The sequence below is a fragment of the Erpetoichthys calabaricus genome, chromosome 11 (assembly GCF_900747795.2).
Source record: "Erpetoichthys calabaricus chromosome 11, fErpCal1.3, whole genome shotgun sequence".
In the NCBI taxonomy this organism is placed as follows: domain Eukaryota; kingdom Metazoa; phylum Chordata; class Cladistia; order Polypteriformes; family Polypteridae; genus Erpetoichthys; species Erpetoichthys calabaricus.
The window spans coordinates 93,637,398-93,658,955 of record NC_041404.2 but is presented as its reverse complement, the minus strand read 5'-3'; the positions used below and the strand labels follow the sequence as shown (position 1 = coordinate 93,658,955).

At 37.6% G+C, this 21,558-nt stretch overlaps 1 protein-coding gene across 1 annotated transcript in view; it reads left to right on the top strand.

Annotated features, from left to right (window-relative positions):
- gys1 (glycogen synthase 1 (muscle)) overlaps window positions 1-21,119 on the top strand; it is a 90,500-nt gene extending 69,381 nt beyond the window's left edge. The window contains exons 11-16 of the mRNA XM_028791505.2: window positions 9,621-9,813; window positions 9,918-10,044; window positions 10,130-10,225; window positions 10,336-10,499; window positions 10,790-10,870; window positions 19,281-21,119. Of these exons, the coding sequence (XP_028647338.2) occupies window positions 9,621-9,813; window positions 9,918-10,044; window positions 10,130-10,225; window positions 10,336-10,499; window positions 10,790-10,870; window positions 19,281-19,619 (1,000 nt within the window). The 3' untranslated portion in view covers window positions 19,620-21,119. The remainder of the gene's footprint in view (window positions 1-9,620; window positions 9,814-9,917; window positions 10,045-10,129; window positions 10,226-10,335; window positions 10,500-10,789; window positions 10,871-19,280) is intronic.
- The last annotated feature ends 439 nt before the right edge of the window (window positions 21,120-21,558 follow it).

Sequence of the window (21,558 nt, the reverse complement as noted above, 5' to 3'; positions counted from 1 at the left end):
GTGATATTACAGCTCTCTGAATAATTAAAATACTGAGATGTATATGTGATACCTTTTTCATGATGATAGGAATGAAAGCATGTTATTAAACATGGGAACACGGTAGCACAGTGATTGGTCGTGTCTCATGCAAGAGGCTTGCTGCGCCATGCGCGACCTTCGATGAAATAATTTATTACAGAAGTACTGTCTCTTTCAAACGTACTAACCTCCAATTCCTGTCCTTACTTTTCTTTCTCCAAATACCCAATCGCCACACAATCAGCTCTGTAATGGACGTGAAGCCATTTGTAAGCTTAGAATGGCAATTCTTCAAAACCTTTAAGGAACATTGAAATATCTTCATAGTATGTGTTTAATTATCCTATCCGTCTATCCTTCCAGTGCCGCGCCAGCAAGAATACAACGCAATGCAGGAACAATCCCTTTACTAGCTAGCGCTGCGGCACCATGTCCTCACATGTTTAATTATTAACAACATAGATTATTTAAATGAAGTTAAAGTTTTATCTGTATAATATAATCAACATATTTTGCTGCATTTCATCATAAAATGATATCATCATCATATGTAAATACGCACTTTATAAAGTGGCGCAGGTTGTGCAATATTATAACTGTAGTGCAAGTTTACAATGAAGTAATTGTACTTATAAGTACAAACAGTTCTACATGGAGCACTTGATGGACTGATTGATGCATTTATAGTTCTTGGGATGAAACTTTTTCTAAACCACGAAGTCCGTACAGGAAAGGCTTTGAACCGTTTTGCCGTGGCTGAGGCAGCGTTCTTGATATTGTATACCGATAATTCTGTTTCCGATCAGGTGCTGCTGTGATTCCCCACTCAGATACAGTGATATAAATACTCCGAGTGGTGCAGTGAGAGTAATATGGAAAAAGATGATCTGCTGTGGCAAACCTTAACGGGAGCAGCTGAAAGAAGAAGATGCAGTGAGAGTAACAATGCTAAAGCAGTTATGGTATTTGGAATACTATGGCTATTCCCTGGACCATTATATTGCTACAGGTTAATTACAATCAGATGCATTACACTAATAATCAATATGCAGTTAGTTTCAGTGTATTTATAAAGCTGAGTCAGGAATGTGGGTCTAAGAAAGAAAGGGTGACCACACAGGAACAGTAGCACTGCTTTGACGCTGGGTGCCGCCAGTCTGCAAAACCGAGCGGAGAAATTGCGTACGCCAGGGTATGAGGTACCGTGGAAATGTGCGTGGCTTTACACCAAGTTTAGGTTTTATACATCGCGATTTGAGCATGGAAACGTTCGTATGCAACATTTCTGTGCGTATGCACCATTTATACATGAGGCCCTTGGTCTGTATGTCTATTCATTTTAATTCTCATGTATTATTCATCTCTGAAATGCGTTTTAAATGAGAAGAAAGTTGAACCCATAGTTGTAACAGAAACTTGTTTAAAACGGATTGTTAATCATTGCTTTCTGTGCTACTTACTTTGACCTGAACAGTTATACTTAACAATGTATTTACAGTATCTGGATGGCTTACTTTTATTTTTTTACCTTAATTGAACTGGAAATTTCTTATACTTGCGTAACAAAATAAAAATATATTATACATAAGTAAAGCTAAAAAGCTGGAAATCTGTATTTTCTTGGTAAGTCAGAATTGACACATTGCATTTATAAATGCAAACAATTTTATTTTGGCTATGCTTACTGTGAAAACATTGCTGATAAAATAAGTACAGGTCATTTCCTCAAACATTTTGTATAACCAAAATCTCACTGCACTTGTGGGCCACAGAAATGTACACTTTTTCATCACAGTAATTTGATATAAGAGATATACCATACCATTCTCTAAGCCCACTTAAGGGTTGCTGGGGAGCTGGAGCCTAATCTAGTAAGCATGTGGCCCAAGGCAGGAACAATCCCTGGACAGGGCTCCTGCCCATCACAGGGTGAAACACACACACACACACCATGGCCAATTTAGCTTTACTAGTCCGCCTAACCAGCAAGTCTTTGGAGAGAACATACAAACAAGCAGACATGGAGAGAACATACAAACTTTGCACAGGAAGGACTTCCTTCCTTGTGTCCTTACTATGGCACCATGGCACCCACTATAACAGATATGTTTATTAATATTTACTAACTGTTAATTGTTATTACCATATTAGATTTTACTTTTCAGGTCGAGGGTGAGTTGATCCAACAGAAATGTAAAACATTTTATTTAAACTGACAATTTGGATAAATTTGTTGCACTTATTCATGATGTATATATAATTTTAAAAATAATGTCTAGGGTTATATTTTGAAAAAAATGCATTGAAAAGTATTTTGTCCCCAATTGTGTGGAATTTTAGATGAAATAGATATCAGAATTTTATTTATGAGTTTTGTATACATTCTTCAAAAAGTACCTTCCAAAATATAAGAAAAATAGTGGGTTTAGCCTTGCCCACTTAATTGGGAAATAGTTGATTAATGTGAATACTCTTGTTGGGTCACTCAAGAACATTTACTTTCATCATTTCAAGCATTCTTGTTCTGGCTGTGCTAATATCACTAATGGGTGCACATTTGTATCCAATTAATTGTTCTTTATTGTACCCCATTCATCTTTTTCTTAGTCCTAATAGGTTTATCAGGCTGTGTATATAATCATTGTTGTGCCCTGCCCTTTACTGCAGATACATAAGTAAACTTTTATTAAACTGCATGGTTCTTATTCATTTGTTCTAACCGAATTGTTATTGTATTAGTAGTTTTTTTCCTTTATCTTTCACACTTTATAATTTTCCCTTAATTACTGTAAGAACAACAAAAGTATTTTTCAAATTTTATTGTAACACATAATGGGTTTAGCTCTAATAGCAATGTGAGTTTACAAATGTTTTTTGCATTTTCCAACCATAGGAATGCAGCTATGTAGCTATGTGGTTTGTTTAATGGATAATGTGGTAGACGTATTTATTTTTGGAACTACATCTATCTATTTTTCAGCCACAAATTAATAAATTGAAACAAAGGTTTGTCTGCTTTTCTATTACCATGCAAGCAATAAATATAAATCCATCTGTTTTTAGTCTGTCAGACATTCTGTATGGTCTGGATTTGTATTTACACTTCAGTTGGTTTGTCATATGTCTGGCAAAGTAAAGGAGGTTAGTTTGTAAACATTTTCATAATGCTTATATGGATTTACTTGAAAGTGTCAAATCTGTTATTGAATTGGTTATGTTCAGCTCTGTTTTTTGCATTTCATTTAATTTACCATGTATTTCATGTCAACATTATAAGTGATCTGAACTTAAATATTTATTATTTATTTTTAAATAAATAAAATTCCTCCTAGTTCAGAAATGAAAATTAGTTGTAGCAATTGTAAAAATCTTCACTTTTCAGCCTTTCTTTATCAGAGTTCTTACACAGCCTGCAGATGTGTTTTGGGTCATTGTTCTGTTGAAAAACAAATGACAACCCAGCTGAGCACAACCTCACTTTTATTTACCTCAGGAGTTTTGAAATGTAAAAGTACATAACTGCAGATTGTTATAGCTCAAGGAAGAGTTATTAGTCAGTAAAGGACTCAGAGTTAGTATATAGTAACTGTTTCAAGAGTGTGAGATTTTCACTGTCAATCCTAGAAGTATCGCATAGTGCCTGGGTCCTGGTTGGTAAGAATCCCAGCACAGGCACAGCCTACATAAAATTCTCCTTGTGTCTGTGTAGTTTTTACATCAAGTTGCTGTGTTTTTTTTCTGCTGCCTATCAAAGATGCATGTGTTGGGTTAAAAAAAAATTACTGTAAACTGGTTTGATACAATGAATGTAGGTGAGTGAATTAGTGTGCTCTGGAGTTGATTGATACTTAATCCACAATTCATATTTTGCTTGTGATGGTCTTGCTGCTGGAATAGTTTAGCCCTAGTGAACTTGTACTGGTCAAGTGGGTTTTTCTTGTGGATGTATGACATGTTACTGTTGGATTGTAAAAAGAAAGACCGCAGTAATGAACAATATGTAATGTTTCAAAACAAATATGCAAATTCTTTTTTTTTTTTAAGAATAAATGTTATAACTAAAAGTAAACTAAAAATATAAGTAAATGGTGAGTTCATTTCAGATCTCTGAACACCAAGTGAGACTGCAAACAATTGCTCTGTGGATCCAGGCATGAATCATCTTACCAATGTGCTTCCATCTGCTTTCATCAAATTTAATATTCACTGAAAAAACATTTCAATGCGAAAGCTACTATGAAGAACACAAGACAAACTGTAAAAAGAACAGGTTATTTAGGTCAACATAAATCATAGGATTTCAGGGTGATTGTTGTCACATGTACAGAGAACAATTAAATTCTTAATTGATGATTAACATTTAATTTTACTAAATCATATTCACTTTAATTTTGCAAAATATGAAACTTGAAGGTTCTTCTATTTACCACAGTTCTTGGAAACTTATTCTGACCTTTTTAGAGGATAGCAGGAAATAAGGATGTGAATCATGGTGGTGAGTACTGGCTTGGCTAATAATAAGTCATTTGCAGAACAGGACTAATGACACATTTTGCACAGTCTTTTCTTTCAGTGCAGCGTTTGATAGCACAGGTCCATCCATCCATCCATCCATCCATCTTCCAACCCGCTGAATCCAAACACAGGGTCACGGGGGTCTGCTGGAGCCAATCCCAGCCAACACAGGGCACAAGGCAGGAACCAATCCCGGGCAGGGTGCCAACCCACCGCAGGACACACACAAACACACCCACACACCAAGCACACACTAGGGCCAATTTAGAATCGCCAATCCACCTAACCTGCATGTCTTTGGACTGTGGGAGGAAACCGGAGCACCCAGAGGAAACCCACACAGACACGGGGAGAACATGCAAACTCCACGCAGGTAGGACCCGGGAAGCGAACCCAGGTCCCCAGGTCTCCCAACTGCGAGGCAGCAGAGCTACCCACTGTGCCACCCACATCAGATCTCAATGGGGAAAAAAAATCATGCTTGATATCTATACTGATATGGACTGGGTAATGTGTTAGAAATGAAAGGATGCCACATTGTTTAATGGAAATGAAAAATGATCAAACTACAGAGGGCTGAATTCAATGACACCCTGAAAATCAAAGTGAAAAAATGATCCGGAAGGCTTGTCCATTTTGCTGAAATTTCATTGCAGCAACTTAAAATCGTACTCAGTAGTTTGTATGGCCCCCACATGCTTGTATGCATACCTGACAATGTTGGGGCATGCTCTTAATGAGGTTAGGGATGGTGTCCTGGGGGATCTCCTCCCAGATCTAGACCAGGGCATCACTGAGCTCCTGGATAGTCTGAGGTGCAACCTGGTGACGTTGGATGGACCGAAACATAATGTCCCAGAGGTATTCTATTGGATTTAGGTCAGGTGAGCGTGAGGGCCAGTCAATGGTATCAATTCCTTCATCTTCCAGGAACTGCCTGCATACTCTCACCACATGAGGGCGGGCATTGTCGTGCACCAAGAGGAACCCAGGACCAACTGCAGTCAAGGTGCTGTTGTCTAGCCTGTAGAGCTCTGTGCATCCCTCCATGGATATGCCTCCCCAGACTGCCACTGACCCACCACCAAACTGGTCATGCTGAAAGATGTTACAGGCAGCATAATGTTCTCCATGGCTTTTCAAGACCCTTTCACGTCTGTCACATGTGCACAGGGTGAACCTGTTCTCATCTGTGAAAAGCACAGGGTGTCAATGGTGGACCTGCCAATTCTGGTATTCTATGGCAAATGCCAATTGAGCTCCACGGTGCCGAGCAGTGAGCACAGAGCCCACTAGAGGACGTTGGGCCCTCAGGCCACACTCATGAAGTCTGTTTCTGATTGTTTGGTCAGAGACATTCACACCAATGGCCTGCTGGAGGTCATTTTGAAGGGCTCTGGCAGTGCTCACCCTGTTCCTCCTTGCCCAAATGAACAGATACTAATCCTGGTGATGGGTTAAGGACCTTCTACAGCCCTGTCCAGCTATCCCAAAGTAACTGCCTGTCTCCTGGAATCTCCTCCTTTCCCTTGAGACTGTGCTGGGAGACACCGCAAACCTTCTGGCAATGGCACGGATTGATGTGCCATCCTGGAGAAGTTGGACTACCTGTGCAACCTCTGTAGGGTCCAGGTATTACCTCATGCGACCAGTAGCGACACTGACCATAGCCAAATGCAAAACTAGTGAAAAAACATTCAGAAAAGATGAGAAGGTAAAAACAGTCCTAAATTGTATACCGAGTTGAGAACAAAGAACTACAAGTCAATACCAGACTATCGAAATCAAAACTAACTAAATGGACTTAATCATTGATCAAATCAGTTTCACAGACAAATGGGCTAATGTGCTGCACAGATATAATTTTTTTTTTGTCCAAGCTATTCACTTGGTTCCACCACCTTCCAAAACCTGCAGCAGCTACCAAATTATATGTGCAGCCAAGTCTCAGACTGTATTTTTTCATTTTGTTCTTTTTGTAGGATGTGCACTTATGAGACAGTTTTTTTTACTAATTATTAAATACGTTTTCATTTTCCCTAAAACCCGTAGTGTTTTTTTTTTTTCCTTCAGCATCCATACAGGTTGGAGTTTTTGTTTTCCTGTCTTCCCAGGCCATCTGAACATAAAATATGTTTTTAGACTAGATATTGAGTTTTGTTATGATAACCATTAGAGACTAACAAACTGCCTGAATTCAGTTTGAATTCAGTTCAGTTTCTGAATTTCATCAAGACGATACGGTGCTTCATATATCAGACCCTCAATGATCTCTACCATTAGACTTAAATGCAATAGGAGAATTTCATATGCCTTCAAAATGAATTTGCATAAACATGTGCATTTGCCAGTAAAGCGTCTAGCACATCATACCATATTGGATAGCTATTCGTTCTTAATACCAAAACTGCTTAAATAACTGGGGATAACTATCACAAGTAAATATAAAGATCTTTTTCAATACAGTTTAGAAAGTGCTACAGAAAGAATCAAGCAAGCTGTTAAGCAGATATTCCACACTCCATCTCACCTCAGCAGAGAGTACTGTCAAAATGAACCATAAGCTGCTATGTCTATTACAGAGTATCCCGATATGCATAAACAAATCATTCTTTAAGAAATTAGATTCAATTATATTGTCATTCATCTGGAATTTGAAATGGCCACACATCCAAAAGGCAAATCTACAAAGATCTTAATCAGAAGGTGGAATGGCACCTACCTATCTTTCACATTTACTGCTAGGCAGCAAATATACACACAATATAATCTTAGAAATTGGCAGAAGTTCATGAATTCTCACCAGCCTAGTTTGCAATGGAAAATGATATCTGTTCTAAATCTCCTTTCTATTCCCTCCTTAGTGCTCTAATCAATACTATCATGAATTTGCCAGCAATCGAGTCGTTTAGGAAATAGTTAAAATTTAGAACCAAAGCAGAATCATTTGAAGGTAAAGAAACTCTTATATGTTGCTCCAATACATGATAATCACCTTTTCAATCTTCTCAGACCTACTCAGTATTTAACCTGTGGAAAACGCTAGGGATAAAACACTTGGGGGATCTTTATAGCGATAACATATTTGCATGTAATGAACAAATATGCTCCATATGTAACGTTCCAGCTACTCAGGTTTTTTCTGTATGGAAACTGTACATTTTGATAAAATAATCCTACCCATATTTCTACATCTCACATCAGTATCTATCTCAGAAGCTATGTAATATTTTTTATATTTTTTAGAAGTGCTGTCAAAGATTAAAACCTTAAGTGAACTTAGGAAATGGTGGGAAAAGGATTTTGAAAGAAGCATCCCAGAAAAGGAGTGGAGTTCAACCATACATAGAGTACACTGTAGTTCTATATACCCAAAGCATTTCATAATTCAACAGAAGGTATCAATCAGTTTATCCATCCACCCATCCATTATCCAACCCACTATATCCTAACTACAGGGTCACGGGGGTCTGCTGGAGCCAATCCCAGCCAACACAGGGCGCAAGGCAGAAAACAAACCCTGGGCAGAGCACCAGCCCACCGCAGCAGTTTTATCTTGTTTAAAATTATTTAAAATGTACCCTGAAATCCAGCCTCTAATGGCTGCTATCTAGTTCTAGCATCACTAACCTGCTTGTTTTGGGAATGCACTAAATTAACATTATTTTGGACAAAAATCTTTACATACTTCTGAGCATTGGTGTTTACAGTCATTAATAGTTCATTAACAGTGATATTTGGTGAAGTACTGGATGGATTTAAAGGGCATGGGGATAAATTGATTATAATAGCCTATATCACAACTACTAGCATGCATGCTCAGCTTGCTCAACTGGAAGAAGTGGTAGGTTTGGGTTTTGTTTTTTTTTGTTTTTTTTTTTTAAGTTCAGGTCTTTGTTTCTCTTTCCGGAGGGTTGAATCTTGTTTTACTTTTTTTCCTTTGCATATCTATTTTTCTTTTGTTTTCTTTTTAATACTTTTGAAGTATATGGTTGTATCAGCTATGTCGTTGTTATTATTTGTTTGAGTGTCAGGCCCTTGTAATGGTCTGCTTTTTGAAATTAAAAAAGAGACTTTCATCAAGAATTTTTCTATTTTTACTTTTTGTTTTTCTAGTTTTAATTATTACTTTTTTAAATTTAAAGCACCATGAGCTACACTGTTGTGTAAAAAAAGTGTTAAATATAAAAAGCAACAATTATTTATATATTACACAGTTTAGTTTATTTTTGTATAGTGCTCTTCAATGAGCATAGGCTGAAAGTGTTGTGACAACTGCTCATGTGAAATGCAAGTACAATCTTTACTAGTTGTTAATTACATAATGAGTACATTTGAAGACGCAGATTTGTTTAAACAGACAGGAAAAGAAAGTAGTTTTTAATGGATTAATATAAATGAGGCACAGCAGTAGCTGTCCATTAATTAATTAGATAATTATATGTGACTTATATCACCATAGCCAGCATATGATCAAATTTTGTGATGCATGCTCTTTGTTAATACAGGCATTAAATTTGTGTATAGTTCTAGGCTGATGCTGAGTACTCCATAAACCTATGTAGTTGTTTTAAAGAAAAGCCTTTCTAACTATCAGCTGAATAAAATTTTACAAATTTAACTTAGTTTCCTACATTTGTGTACTACTATCATGTATGTATATTTTATATGAAATATCTTATAGCACAGTATATGTCAGATATGCTTTGATTGATAATTGGGATTAGATCAATTTGTTTAATTTAGAATACAGTGTACCTTGTCTTACTTTTTCACAGTCTGTGCAAATTAAAGTACATTAACTACAGTGTCTCTCTTTTATTTAATTCAGTCTCAAGTGCGTATTTCCTGCCAGGAATATCTGAATAATTAATGATGATAAATTTTAAAATGAAATAAATAACTTAGTCCATGTCTCCTATAGCCCTGATGCCATGTAATGGTTGATGAAGTAGTATGAATGAATTCTGGTATTTCTAATCAAACACTACCCTGAAGAATTGCCTTTTTAATTTATTGCTATTTTATTTTGTAACTTTTTTTCTGTTTATACCATGACATCTGACACTTTCCTTTTGCCATAGGGGTCAGCTGCCTGACTTGAACAAAATGATGGATAAGGAAGATTTTACAATGATGAAGAGAGCAATTTTTGGCACCCAGAGGCACAGTTTACCTCCAGTCTGTACACACAATATGCTTGATGACTCCACAGACCCTATCCTAAACAGCATTCGTCGAATGGGTCTCTTTAATAGCAGCTCTGACAGAGTCAAGGTGATTACATAGGAAAATGGCACATGAGTAACTTACATAGAACACTTTTACAAAGAAAGACTGCACTGTTAATTTACCCCTGTAAATTCTGGTCTGTTGTGTAGGTGATCTTCCACCCAGAGTTTTTGTCCTCTACCAGTCCTCTTCTTCCCATGGATTATGAGGAGTTTGTCAGGGGCTGTCATCTTGGAGTTTTTCCTTCCTATTATGAACCTTGGGGATATACACCTGGTAAGTGCAGTTAAATTCAACATGACAAAATTTGGGGTCCCATTCACCATTGAGTGACTTTCCATCTGTGTTACTCTTTCTATAGCCGAGTGCACAGTTATGGGAATTCCGAGTGTATCAACCAATCTGTCTGGCTTTGGCTGCTTCATGGAGGAGCATATTGCTGATCCGTCTGCCTATGGTGAGTTGATTGATATGGTCTATATATTATATATTTATTAGCTCAGATTCTGGGAGTGTAGAACTTTCTAGAAGTAAGGGCCATTAGTTTGATTATTTCTTGCTTCCTAGGTATCTACATTTTAGATCGGAGATTCCGTGGTGTCGATGAATCCTGCAATCAGCTGACATCCTTTCTGTACTCCTTTTGTCAACAAACTAGACGACAAAGAATTATTCAGCGTAATCGAACAGAGCGACTCTCCGATTTGTTGGATTGGAAATATCTTGGACGAGTGAGTGGTGATACATGGTTTTAGCAGATAAAATTTCCTGACTTGAAAAAATAAAACATTGACTGCTGTCAGGAGTTGATTCATGTTCTTCTTATACATTAGATTAATTCCAGTTTCAAAAAACTGGCTCTATACCTCAGAATTTGGCTGACCAATTTGTTTTCTCACATTGACTGCTGTCAGGAGTTGATTCATGTTCTTCTTATACATTAGATTAATTCCAGTTTCAAAAAACTGGCTCTATACCTCAGAATTTGGCTGACCAATTTGTTTTCTCTTTATGTTCTTAGTACTACATGTATGCTCGTCACATGGCACTAGCTAAAGCCTTCCCAGATAAATTCACCTATGAACCTCATGAGCCAAGCACGGTAAGGCACTGCACATTCATTTTAATTTAAATGTATGGGAGCATGTAGTAGAACATCATGAACACATTGACTGAACAATTATTTAATGTTACTATTTCCTTTGCATACAGGTAATTGTCAGTTTTAATAATAACTGTAAAGGTATTTGATATGCAATATGCTCAAACATCTCTGAATATCCTGCATTAAGATACATGTACCTCATGTAGTTTGTTGATTAATGCAAGGCCATCTTGCTCTGCTGGTTATCCTCTGTACCTTATAAGTCTTTATAAATTACTATATGTTCATAAATCTCTATAAAACTTTACCGAACTTCTTTGATACTGTATAATCATCATTACGTCTAACAGCTATCTCATTTAATTATGAAATGTATATGAATTAGCTTTGCAAAATCAAAAAACAATTAGCGTATTTACTGAGTATTTTTTATTCTCATTTTCATAGTAATTTGTAGTTTCACATTATGTTGCTTCTCTGACCTGAAACATACTTGCATATCTACATAAATGATTTGGATTAGTTATTCAAATAATTTTTCATCTAATATATTATATATTGGAGGTGTGGTGATACACTGTTTAGCTTTGTTGCCTTCCAGGATCATGTGGTTTCTGTTTGAGTCTCTTCCTGGTCAGTATCTGTATGGAGTTATAATTCCGGTGTCTGTATGGGCTTTTCTTTGTTGACTCCATTTTCCAATTTAGTCCCACTACTCTTTTCTCATTCAGCTTACAGATCAAAGTTAATTTAAAAATACACATCTTTTTACCTACAACCATAGACTCTCCTTATCAGCAAAGAGGTGTTCTGACTCCTGTCAGTCTTTTTTGGGTACAGTCTCTATTGATGAAGATTAATGCACTCCTGGCACCTGCTGAATTGTCTGCTAACTTTCATCCTTGGGGAGAATTGCACATTTCATTCCACAATATAATTTTCTAACTTTTCGTTTTTATACCTCTGTCCCTTCTTGTTGCCATTCTGCACGTAGAAACCCATGCTTTTCAATACTGGCATGCATAGTTGCACTATACATGCCATGTGGGGGCTCCCTCTGTACAGGAGGCAGAGTGGTGAGCCTAGGGGTCTTTGCCGGCAATCAGAAAGTTGCCAGTTCAAATCCCGTAAATGCCAGAAGTGACTATATTCCATTGGTCCTTTGAGCGAGGCCCTTAACCTGCAATTAATTTGTCCAGGGTATGACGTTAATTGGCATCAAGCCCTGCAAGCATGTCATCCAATTTGCAGGGAAAACTTGGGGGTTAGTGGTAGGATTGGCACTCCAGCCACTGTTTTAAAAAAAAAAAAAAAAAAAGTGTAGTGCTGAGGTGTCACCCATTGCACTCTGGTCCCAACCAGGTGTTTCATCGTGTGGTGGGTGCGGCAACGCACTGTATCAGCGCATGCTCCCAATCCCCTCTGTACAGGAGGTCTTTTTGCCTTACTTTACCCTGAGGATCCCTTACCCTTGACAGTGTTTTTCAATGCCTGTTTTCCTTCCCTTCAAAAAAGGCAAAATTAATATTACACCAAGTTGCATTTGTTTCAGATGGGATATAAGCAGTGTTGTGCAAGTTCACACCTCACAAGAACTAGCTCAAAGTTCAGTTCACACAGATTAAAATGAATAAATTCACATTCATAGTTCACCCTTTCAGTTTTGAACTAGTTAATGTTCAGATAATTTTGTATTTTTAAGGAGTGATAATAAATGACCCATGAGTTTACTTTTTTCAATTTTGCATGCCTTATATTAGGCTTTTACAGTGTTCTTGAATAAAATACTATAATTGTGAAGACTTTTTTATTTAAGTACACTTTATTGATTTATACTCAGCAACAAACATGTATAACCATATATGCTAATGTCCTTCCGGTCAAAAAAGAAATTAAATAGTATACATATAAATTACCGCTCTATTTCCAACCGCGTGACACAAATGGTGATTGTGGAACCAGCGTGTAGGTGAACTAATCTATTGCACTGCCGGTCAAAATTCGCGTCACATATTGGATGTCCAACGGGGAAAAATATAAAATGGCCTTGTGAAGTACATTTTCTTAAACGTGAAAGCAGAGCTTCACTGCGTGCTCATGTCAGCAGGGGTGCAGCTTAAGCACAAACAGGCAGACACAGACAGTGCTCTATTTGATTTTACGTTATTTTTTCCAAATACAAATAAATGGCAAAAAATGTGTACAAAATAAATATTTGTAAAAATCCACTATTTCTGCTTATCCGAATACCGTATTCGGATTCATCTCCACCCCTGTAAGGCAAAACATTTAATCTGGACCTAAATCAGATCCAGAATGTCATATAAAACTGAACTAGCTCATGTTCAAGTTCTTCACTTGCAAATACCATTCTTAGAAAAATTAGCTTGTTTAATGTACGCGCTCTTTTGAACTAGTTCATGCACAACACTGGATACAAGTTAGCTGCTTAAATAGACAGCAATACAACAAGTAAGCAAAAACTTCTTCAGATCTTTTTCTTCTTCTTCTTCTTCTTTTGTTAGGGGTTTCCACAGAGGATCATCTTTTTCCATATCTTCCTGTCCTCTGCATCTTGCTCTGTTACACCTATCACCTGCATGTCCTCTCTCACCATATCCAAAAACCTTCTCTTAGGCCTTCCTCTTTTCCTCTTGCCTGGTAGCTCTATCCTTAGCATCCTTTTCCCAATATACACAACATCTCTTCTCTACACATGTCCAAACCAATTCAATCTCGCCTCTCTGACTTTGTCTCCAAACCATCCAACCTGACCTGACCCTCTAATGTACTTGTTCCTAATCCTATCCATCCTTGTCACACCCAATGCAAATCTTAGCATCCTTAATTCTGCCATCTCCAGCTCTGTCTCCTGTTTTTTGGTCAGTGCCACCGTCTCCAATCCATATAACATAGCTGGTCTCACTACTGTCCTGTCCTGTAGATCTTCCCTTTCACTCTTGCTGATACCTGTCTGTACTCCTGACACTCTCCTCTTCTCTCATTTTTCACTTCTCTTCCACAATCCCTGTTACTCTGTACTGTTGATCCCAAGTATTTAAACTCATCCACCTTTGTCAACTCTACTCCCTGCATCCTCACCATTCCACTGACCTCCCTCTCATTTACACACATGTATTCTGTCTTGTTCCTACTGACCTTCATTCCTCTCCTCTCTAGAGCATATCTCCAACTCTCCAGGGTCTCCTCAACCTGCTCCCTACTCTCGCTATAGATCACAATGTCATCAGCAAACATCATAGTCCATGGGGACTCCTGTCTAGTCTTGTCTGTCAACCTGTCCATCACCATTCCAAATAAAAAAGGGCTCAGAGCTGATCCCTGATGTAATCCCACCTCCAGTAAATGAAAATTAAAAAAACATCTTTATCTTACTAACTCTTCATTGTAAACATCCTGTGCGTCCTTGAAACCTGAGCCTTCTACTGAAGTGTCAGAACACTGTGAAACTTTGGAAAATTGGAAAAATCTAATTCTCACTTAGAGGATCTGTGTAGAACTTTTTCAAAACCTGGCAGGATCTAATCAATAATATTTTAGAATAATCTCTTAAAGCACTGAGGAAGCAGATTCTCTTCCCATTTCTTTTTCTTCTCCATTTATCTTTGTCTGCCTATTAAACTCATCAATTTGTTTATTTTTACTAGCTTTAAGTTTTACTCCGTTGGCCATGCTCTCTTTCTTGGGGGTGGGGGTTGAGTAGTTTCAATCCTATTTTTTGTAAAAATTGATCTATTTGTATGGAATGATTACAATAAAATTAAAAAAAAAAAGAACACTGTGAAACATTAAATATTATGATAAAAAAATCTATTGGTTCAATAACCACTATGCTGTGAAATCTGCCCATGTTATTATTCAATATCAGGTCTAGAAAGACTTTTCCTCCTATTGGAGCTTTGATATACTGGGTCAAGAAGCAATCCTTGATTACATCTATTAGTTCTTGCTTCTGTTCTCCATAATTTACTGGGTCTTTGTATCTTATATCTGGATAATTAAAATCCCTATTACTATAACAATGTTACCATTTAAACTTGTTGTTTTGAGATTAGATTAGATGTATTAATCCCAGGGGGAAATTCAGATACACAGAGCACCAGAAACATTAAAAATCAAGTATTAATGGGACAAATAACATAGCCAGTCAGTCAATCAATTTAAAAATAAATAAAATAATTAAGTAAATGTATATTATGCAGATGTTTCAAAACTTAAGTTAATTAGTACATTGGGTAGAAGTATAGAATTGCCAGATAGCAATGGGCAGAAAAGACCCCAGAGACGCTTCTTAGCACACTCTTGTGGAATAAACCTGTGGTTAAAAGAGCACCTCCTGGAGGAGATGGAGGGGATTTTTCGTGATGGCATCTAATTTTGCCAACATCTTCTTCTCTATAACAGGTTTCAATGTGTCTAGGGTGATGGAGCAGATTTTCCTGATAAGTTTGTTCAGGCATTGTGCATCTTTTAAGCTCAAATTTCTTCCCCAGGAGACCACAGTGTAAAACAACACTCTGGCTACTTTGGATGAATAGAACATTTCCAGTAGCTTTTTGCATACATCAAAAGACCTGAGTCTCCTTAGGAAGTACTGGCTGCTCTGACCCTTCTTGTACACTGCCACTCAGCTGTCAGACCAGTCCAGTTTGTTGTTCATGTGAACCTCCAGGTACTTGTAGCTCTGCACCACTTCATGTCCTCCCCTCGTGACTGGTCTGAGAGGCTTCTTCGCATGCTCTTTTGTGCTGCTGATACTGAGTTGCCTGTTGTTGTCCCTGTACCAGGCAAAGTCCTTCACAACCTTCCTGTACTCTGACTTGTTTCCATTATTAATGCAGTCTGTGATGGAGGAGTCATCTGAAAATTGGTGTAGATGGCAAGCACTGGTATAGTGCTGGATGTCTTTTGTGTAGAGGGTAAACTGGAAGGGAGGCAGGATAGTTCCCTGAGGTGCTCCATTATTACACATCATCATTTCTGACACACAGTCCCTCAGACTCATAAACTGCTCTCTGTTGGTTAGGTAGTCCATGATCCAGGAACCTGTGGGGGTATCATGATTCAAAGCCTTCAGCTTTTAGCCCAGTCAGTGAGGTAGAATGGTGTTAAAGGCACTGGAAAAATCAAAGAGCATTATCCTGACTGTGGTGCCAGCTTTATCCAAGTGGGAGTAAGCTCTGTGGAGCGTGTAAATCAGAGCATCTTCCAAACCTATATTTGTCTTGATAGGCAAACTGCAGAGTATGTAGATGTTCTGAAACCAGGGGCTGTAGTTGTTTTAGTACCAGCCTGTCAAAGGTCTTAACGATTTATGAAGAAAGAGCAACTGGCCTAAGGTCCTTGGGCTCACTAGCATTACATTTCTATGGCACTGGGACCACACTGGATGTTTTCCACAGGGGAGAACCTTCTGAAAATTCAGGGAAAGGGAGAACAGGTGCTGAAGGACCCCACAGAGCTGGTTGACGCATGTTTTCAGTACCCTGGGGCTAACTCCATCTAGCCCTAAAGCCTAGTTTATGCAGAGTTTACCCAGTTCTCTCCTCACTTGATCAGTAGAGACACACAGTCCAGGAAGTGGAGGTGGCAGGAGACCATAGGTGGGATTTCCTGTTCTTCTGCTTCTTCTGCTCTGACTGCACCCACTTGATTTCATTCTTATCTCCAGATCTGAATGTTCTCTTCTTCATATTCAGTAGGGCTTTGAACTCTTTTATGATTCATGGCTTGTTGTTGGGAGAACAGCGCAGTTACCTGTTTTTGTGGGGACTGTGTTATCCACACAAAACCTGATGTAGTCTGTGATACCTTGGCTGAGTCCCTCATTGTTCATGCCATGTGACTCAAAAAGCATATCCTAGTCAGTATTGTCAAAGGCATCCTTCAGAGCCCCCTCAGCTTCTGTTTTCCATTCCTGCATGGTCCTGGTGATGACTGGCAGCCACTGGACAATGGGTTTTTATGCGGGTATGAGCTGTACCAAATTATGGTCTGATTGGCCTAAAGATGGCAAAACAATTGAATTATATGCCTCTTTAACATAGGCATATTACATTCTAGGGTTCGTATGTTCTCTTGTTGTACAGTCCACAAACTGGTAAAAATTGGTGAGGGTAGAGGAAAGTAAAACATGGTAAATGTCCCCAGAAATTGTGGAGAAAGCACTGGGATGGTCAGTAGCGAGTTTGCTTATTACAGAATATACTTTGCCTGTTGTGATTGCCACCTAGGGGGAGATATAATTATCCATATAATAAGGTCATAAGCCCATCACGAGCAGCTCAACATTCAGGTTATAAACTTGGTCAGTTTCATACACATGTTTTGTTTGACTTGTATTTGACCTGCAGAATCCCAGACTTTTAGTGTATAATTATGAATCAATCATTGGAACTTTTTTGGTTTCACATCAAAGAAAGCCTTTTAAAAGTCAATGGTTTATTGAATTAGTTTTTAATTTCTTCTTAACAAAGTCACATAGGGACTCTGATTTTGAGTGGAGGAAAGACTGGCGAAGGCAAGAATTATGAAAGGAGTTTAATTTTGAGTGCCCCTGTTTAGCTTCAGTCAACTAAATAGCTCACGATCCATTTAATCGTGTTGAAAAGTACTCCTGCATAATTGTTTAGGACTGCATTATATTTAAAAATATATGAATAATCAACCATATTCCACATTATGCCAAAAATAAATTATTTAAAGCATTGTGAATTGAAAAGCAAACTATACTGAATAGAAATTAAGGTGTTGCTGTTAGCAACAGATTCAGAAACTTCAGCACACCAATGTTTATTCTGTGAGTCATTGAGTATAAGTACTGTTAAGAATAAAGAGCGACAAACACTGGCTTTAAAATGTTAGGTGGAAGCACACAAACAAATATTAATTTTACAAGAAACATTTACCATACAATGATCAGTCACAACATTAAAACCAACTGGCTAATATTGAGTAGGTCCTCCTCATGCTGCCAGAACAGCTCTGTCCCAATGAGGCATGGTCTTTACAAGACGTCTCAAGGTGTCCTGTGGTATCTGGCATCAAACTTTAACAGAAGGTCCTTTAAGTCCTGAAATTGTGAGGTGGGGCCTCTATAAATCGGACTTATTTTTCCAACAATTCCGCAGGAGCTCAATTGGATTGAGATCTGGCGAATTTGTAGTCCAAGTCAACACCTTGAACTCTGTCATGTTTCTCAAACCATTCCTTAACAATTTTTGCTGTGTGACAGGGCGCATTATCCTGTTGAAACAGGCCACTGCCATGCCACCATTGCCATGAAAAGGGTGAAGGTGATCTGCAACAGTCTTTTGGTAGGTGGTATGTGTCAAAGTAAAATCCACATGAATGCCAGGACCCATGGTTTCTCAGCAGATCACAGCACAGACTATCACACTGCCTCTGTCTAGTTGCCTCTTCCTCATAGTGAATAATGCTGCCATCTCTTATCCAGGTAAATGACACGCATGCACCCGGCTATCCACATGAAATAAAAGAAGACATAATTCATCAGTCCAGGCCACTTTCTTCCATTGCTCCATGGTCCAGTTCAGGTCCTCATATGCCCTTTGTAGACACTTTTGTGGTGTACAGAGGTCTGCATGAGCACTATGACCAGTCTGTGGCTATGCAGCAAATTGTCATGCACTATTTGTTAAGACATCTTTTTCTCATGTCCAGCATTGAATTTTTCAGCAGTTTGTGCTACAGTACTCTTCTGTGGGATCGGACCAGACAGGCTAGCATTTATCCCCATGTGAATCAATGTGCCTTGGGTGCCCATGACCCTGTTACTGTTTCATGGTTGTCCTTGCTTGGACTACTTTTAGTAGATACTAACACTGCATACCAATAACACCCCAAAAGACCCCGGTGAGGCTTGGATTCAGTTGTTTAGCTGTTGCAATTTGGCCTTTGCCAAAGTTGTTCAGATCGTTAGTCTTACCCATTTTTCTTGCTTTTCCAGTTCACTTGCTGCCTAATATATCCCACTACTTCACACGTGCTATTGAAGTGAGATAATTGATGTTATTCCTTTCACCTGTTAGTGGTTTTAATGTTGTGGCAGATTGGTGTATATTTTTTGAAGCTTAGTACATTGTTCATGTATAAAATAAACCATGGATAGTACAAATCAAAACTTCAGCATAATCCTGAACACTAGTACAGAGAGACTTACAAACATATTTGTATGTGTTTAGTTGAACTCATCTTAAAAAATAGTTCAGTTGTTTTCTGCCTGTGTAAATTGATTGTTTTTCTTTTTTTAGTAGTTAAGAAATAATACATTTTATGTCAGTTCTTAAAGTGTTTTTACTTTGAACTGCCTGGCAACCAAGTAATCTTTATGACCTTATTCTTTTTTTTCTTTTAAATATTATAGGTTCAGGGATTCAAATATCCACGTCCAGCTTCTGTCCCACCATCTCCTTCACTATCTCGTCATTCTTCACCTCATCACAGTGAGACGGAAGAAGATGATGAGCGCTATGATGAGGACCTTGAAGCAGAGAAAGACAGACAGAATATTAAGCCAGTAGCAATGATAACAATGAATATGTCATTGAATTCTGGCTCTGACTGGCGCAGATGTAATAGTAAGAAAGGATCTGTGGACCTGGGAAGCAATGCCACCAGTACGGCCTCTTCAATGACTAGTTCAGCCAGTTCCCCCACTGAACTTTGCTCACCAAGTAGCTCCATTATTGATGAGAGGAATTAGAAAGGTGGCAAGTTTGTATTTTGCAAAAAAAAAAAAAAAAAAAGATACCGCATTTAGATGGTTGAAGAAAATAACTTCTCCTTCTAGACAGATACAGAGATAGCTGTTTCTTCTTTCCACCTTCACTAGGTTACCATGAAGCAGTTTTCAGTGCCTTTCCCCTCAGTGCTGAATCTCTGCCCATTTTTTTTCACTTCATCTTAAACTGCATGCATTGCTTCTAAACAAATTTTTTCATGCTAATGTGAAGATTTTCTTCCAAATACTGTCGATGAGTTAAATGCTTCATATTATTTATTAATATTTAAAATAAAAATGTCTATTGTGTGATTTATATGAAAGAATTATTTAAAAAATTATTTTGGTGTACAAATGAAGACACTAGATTTCATATTTAGGCAAATGTGGGTTATGTGAATTTTTATCTCCACATTTTGTGCTGGCACAGTATTGATACACCAGTTTATAGTCACTTTCTCTTATACTTTTATGTTTGTTCTGTTCTATTGGATTGAATGGAAAGGACGCGTGCTCCTTTACATTCTCATTTCTGTTTATGTGGTCAGCACAATCTAATAATAGTTCAGCCTTCTGTTTTGTAATCATTTACACCTCATGAAGGCCTGCCATCATTCACGCAAACTTTCATTAGAGGTGTGTTAATTCTGTTTAGAAGATCCCTGATTTTTATGTTAGCCACATTAGCCGAAAGTCTCAGAATGATAGCTCTATGACTTTGATCATATTGCTTAAAAGGCACATTGCAACCCAAACTGAGTTGCTTTTCAGTGCTCATATAGTAATGTTTCATGCATCCTCAAAATATTCTTCAATTTAATAATTTACAGAAACCTTCAAAATATTTCTGGCTTATTTCCAAACTTTTTTTTTTCTTCAAAATAACTGCAGCTTATCATTTTATAATATGATTCGTTCAAGTTTAATGTGAAATACAATACAAATTCAAGATTTTATATGACATAAGAGGATTAGGTTCTTGTGCCCCCAAGGGCCAAGAGAAAAATTTGTCAAGATATCATTCTGTATTGCCTGCTGAAAATGTTTTTGCACTTGATGAGCAAATGAACAGAAAGTGAATCTGATCAAACATGAAGTAAGTCAAAGGAATCCCAAGACTTCTGCAACACGGTTACTGATGATGTGAGAAATGAATTTATATTATTATGTATTTTTATTTCTGGTTTTAGTTAAGTTATTTAAACAGGTGTTTAATTATACTGTGATTGGCATAAATAAAAAAGCTGCAAATAACCAGTGCTCAAGTTCTAGCACTATATGCTTTGAAAATGTATGCTTGTGAAAGGAAAAGATATCTAATCTTAATAGGACATGGAGGTTTGAAGTAATAGAGGCCATCAAAGAAGGTGATTTCAATGCAGATATCATTGCAGGTTTGAATTCATTCATTTTTTCAAGTTTTACAGCCTTGGAAATTTTATAGAAAAGTTCTTGTCATATGGCATTCCTTATACAGTAAAATCCAGTGTGGAAAAAAAGTGCAAAAGGTGACTCAGAGAGAAGCATACCACTGCCATAGCTGACATTTAGCAGCAGGGGCTCCAGTATGATTAAAATAGAAAGTATGTGATGTCATAGTAAAGATGATCGCCTGTTTCTGAACAACTCCAGTTGTCATGTTCATGATTTATACAGATGGTGTTACTACTACTGTTTTGCCACTTGTTTCAATTCACTGAGAAAACATGGTGAAGTGAAGTTTATTGCCACGACTACAGTGCAATCTACAGTCTGAAAGACTGTTTATTTTTGCTTTGAACAAACATACTAAAGAAGTAAAATAGTCCTTTATTATTTCAGTGTGCCTGTCACATAATGCCTGTAGACAATAAAAAAAATCTGCTTTGAAAATGGAAGTGTTTATTCCTGCTTCTAGGTTTGTATCTTACCATGATTTAGT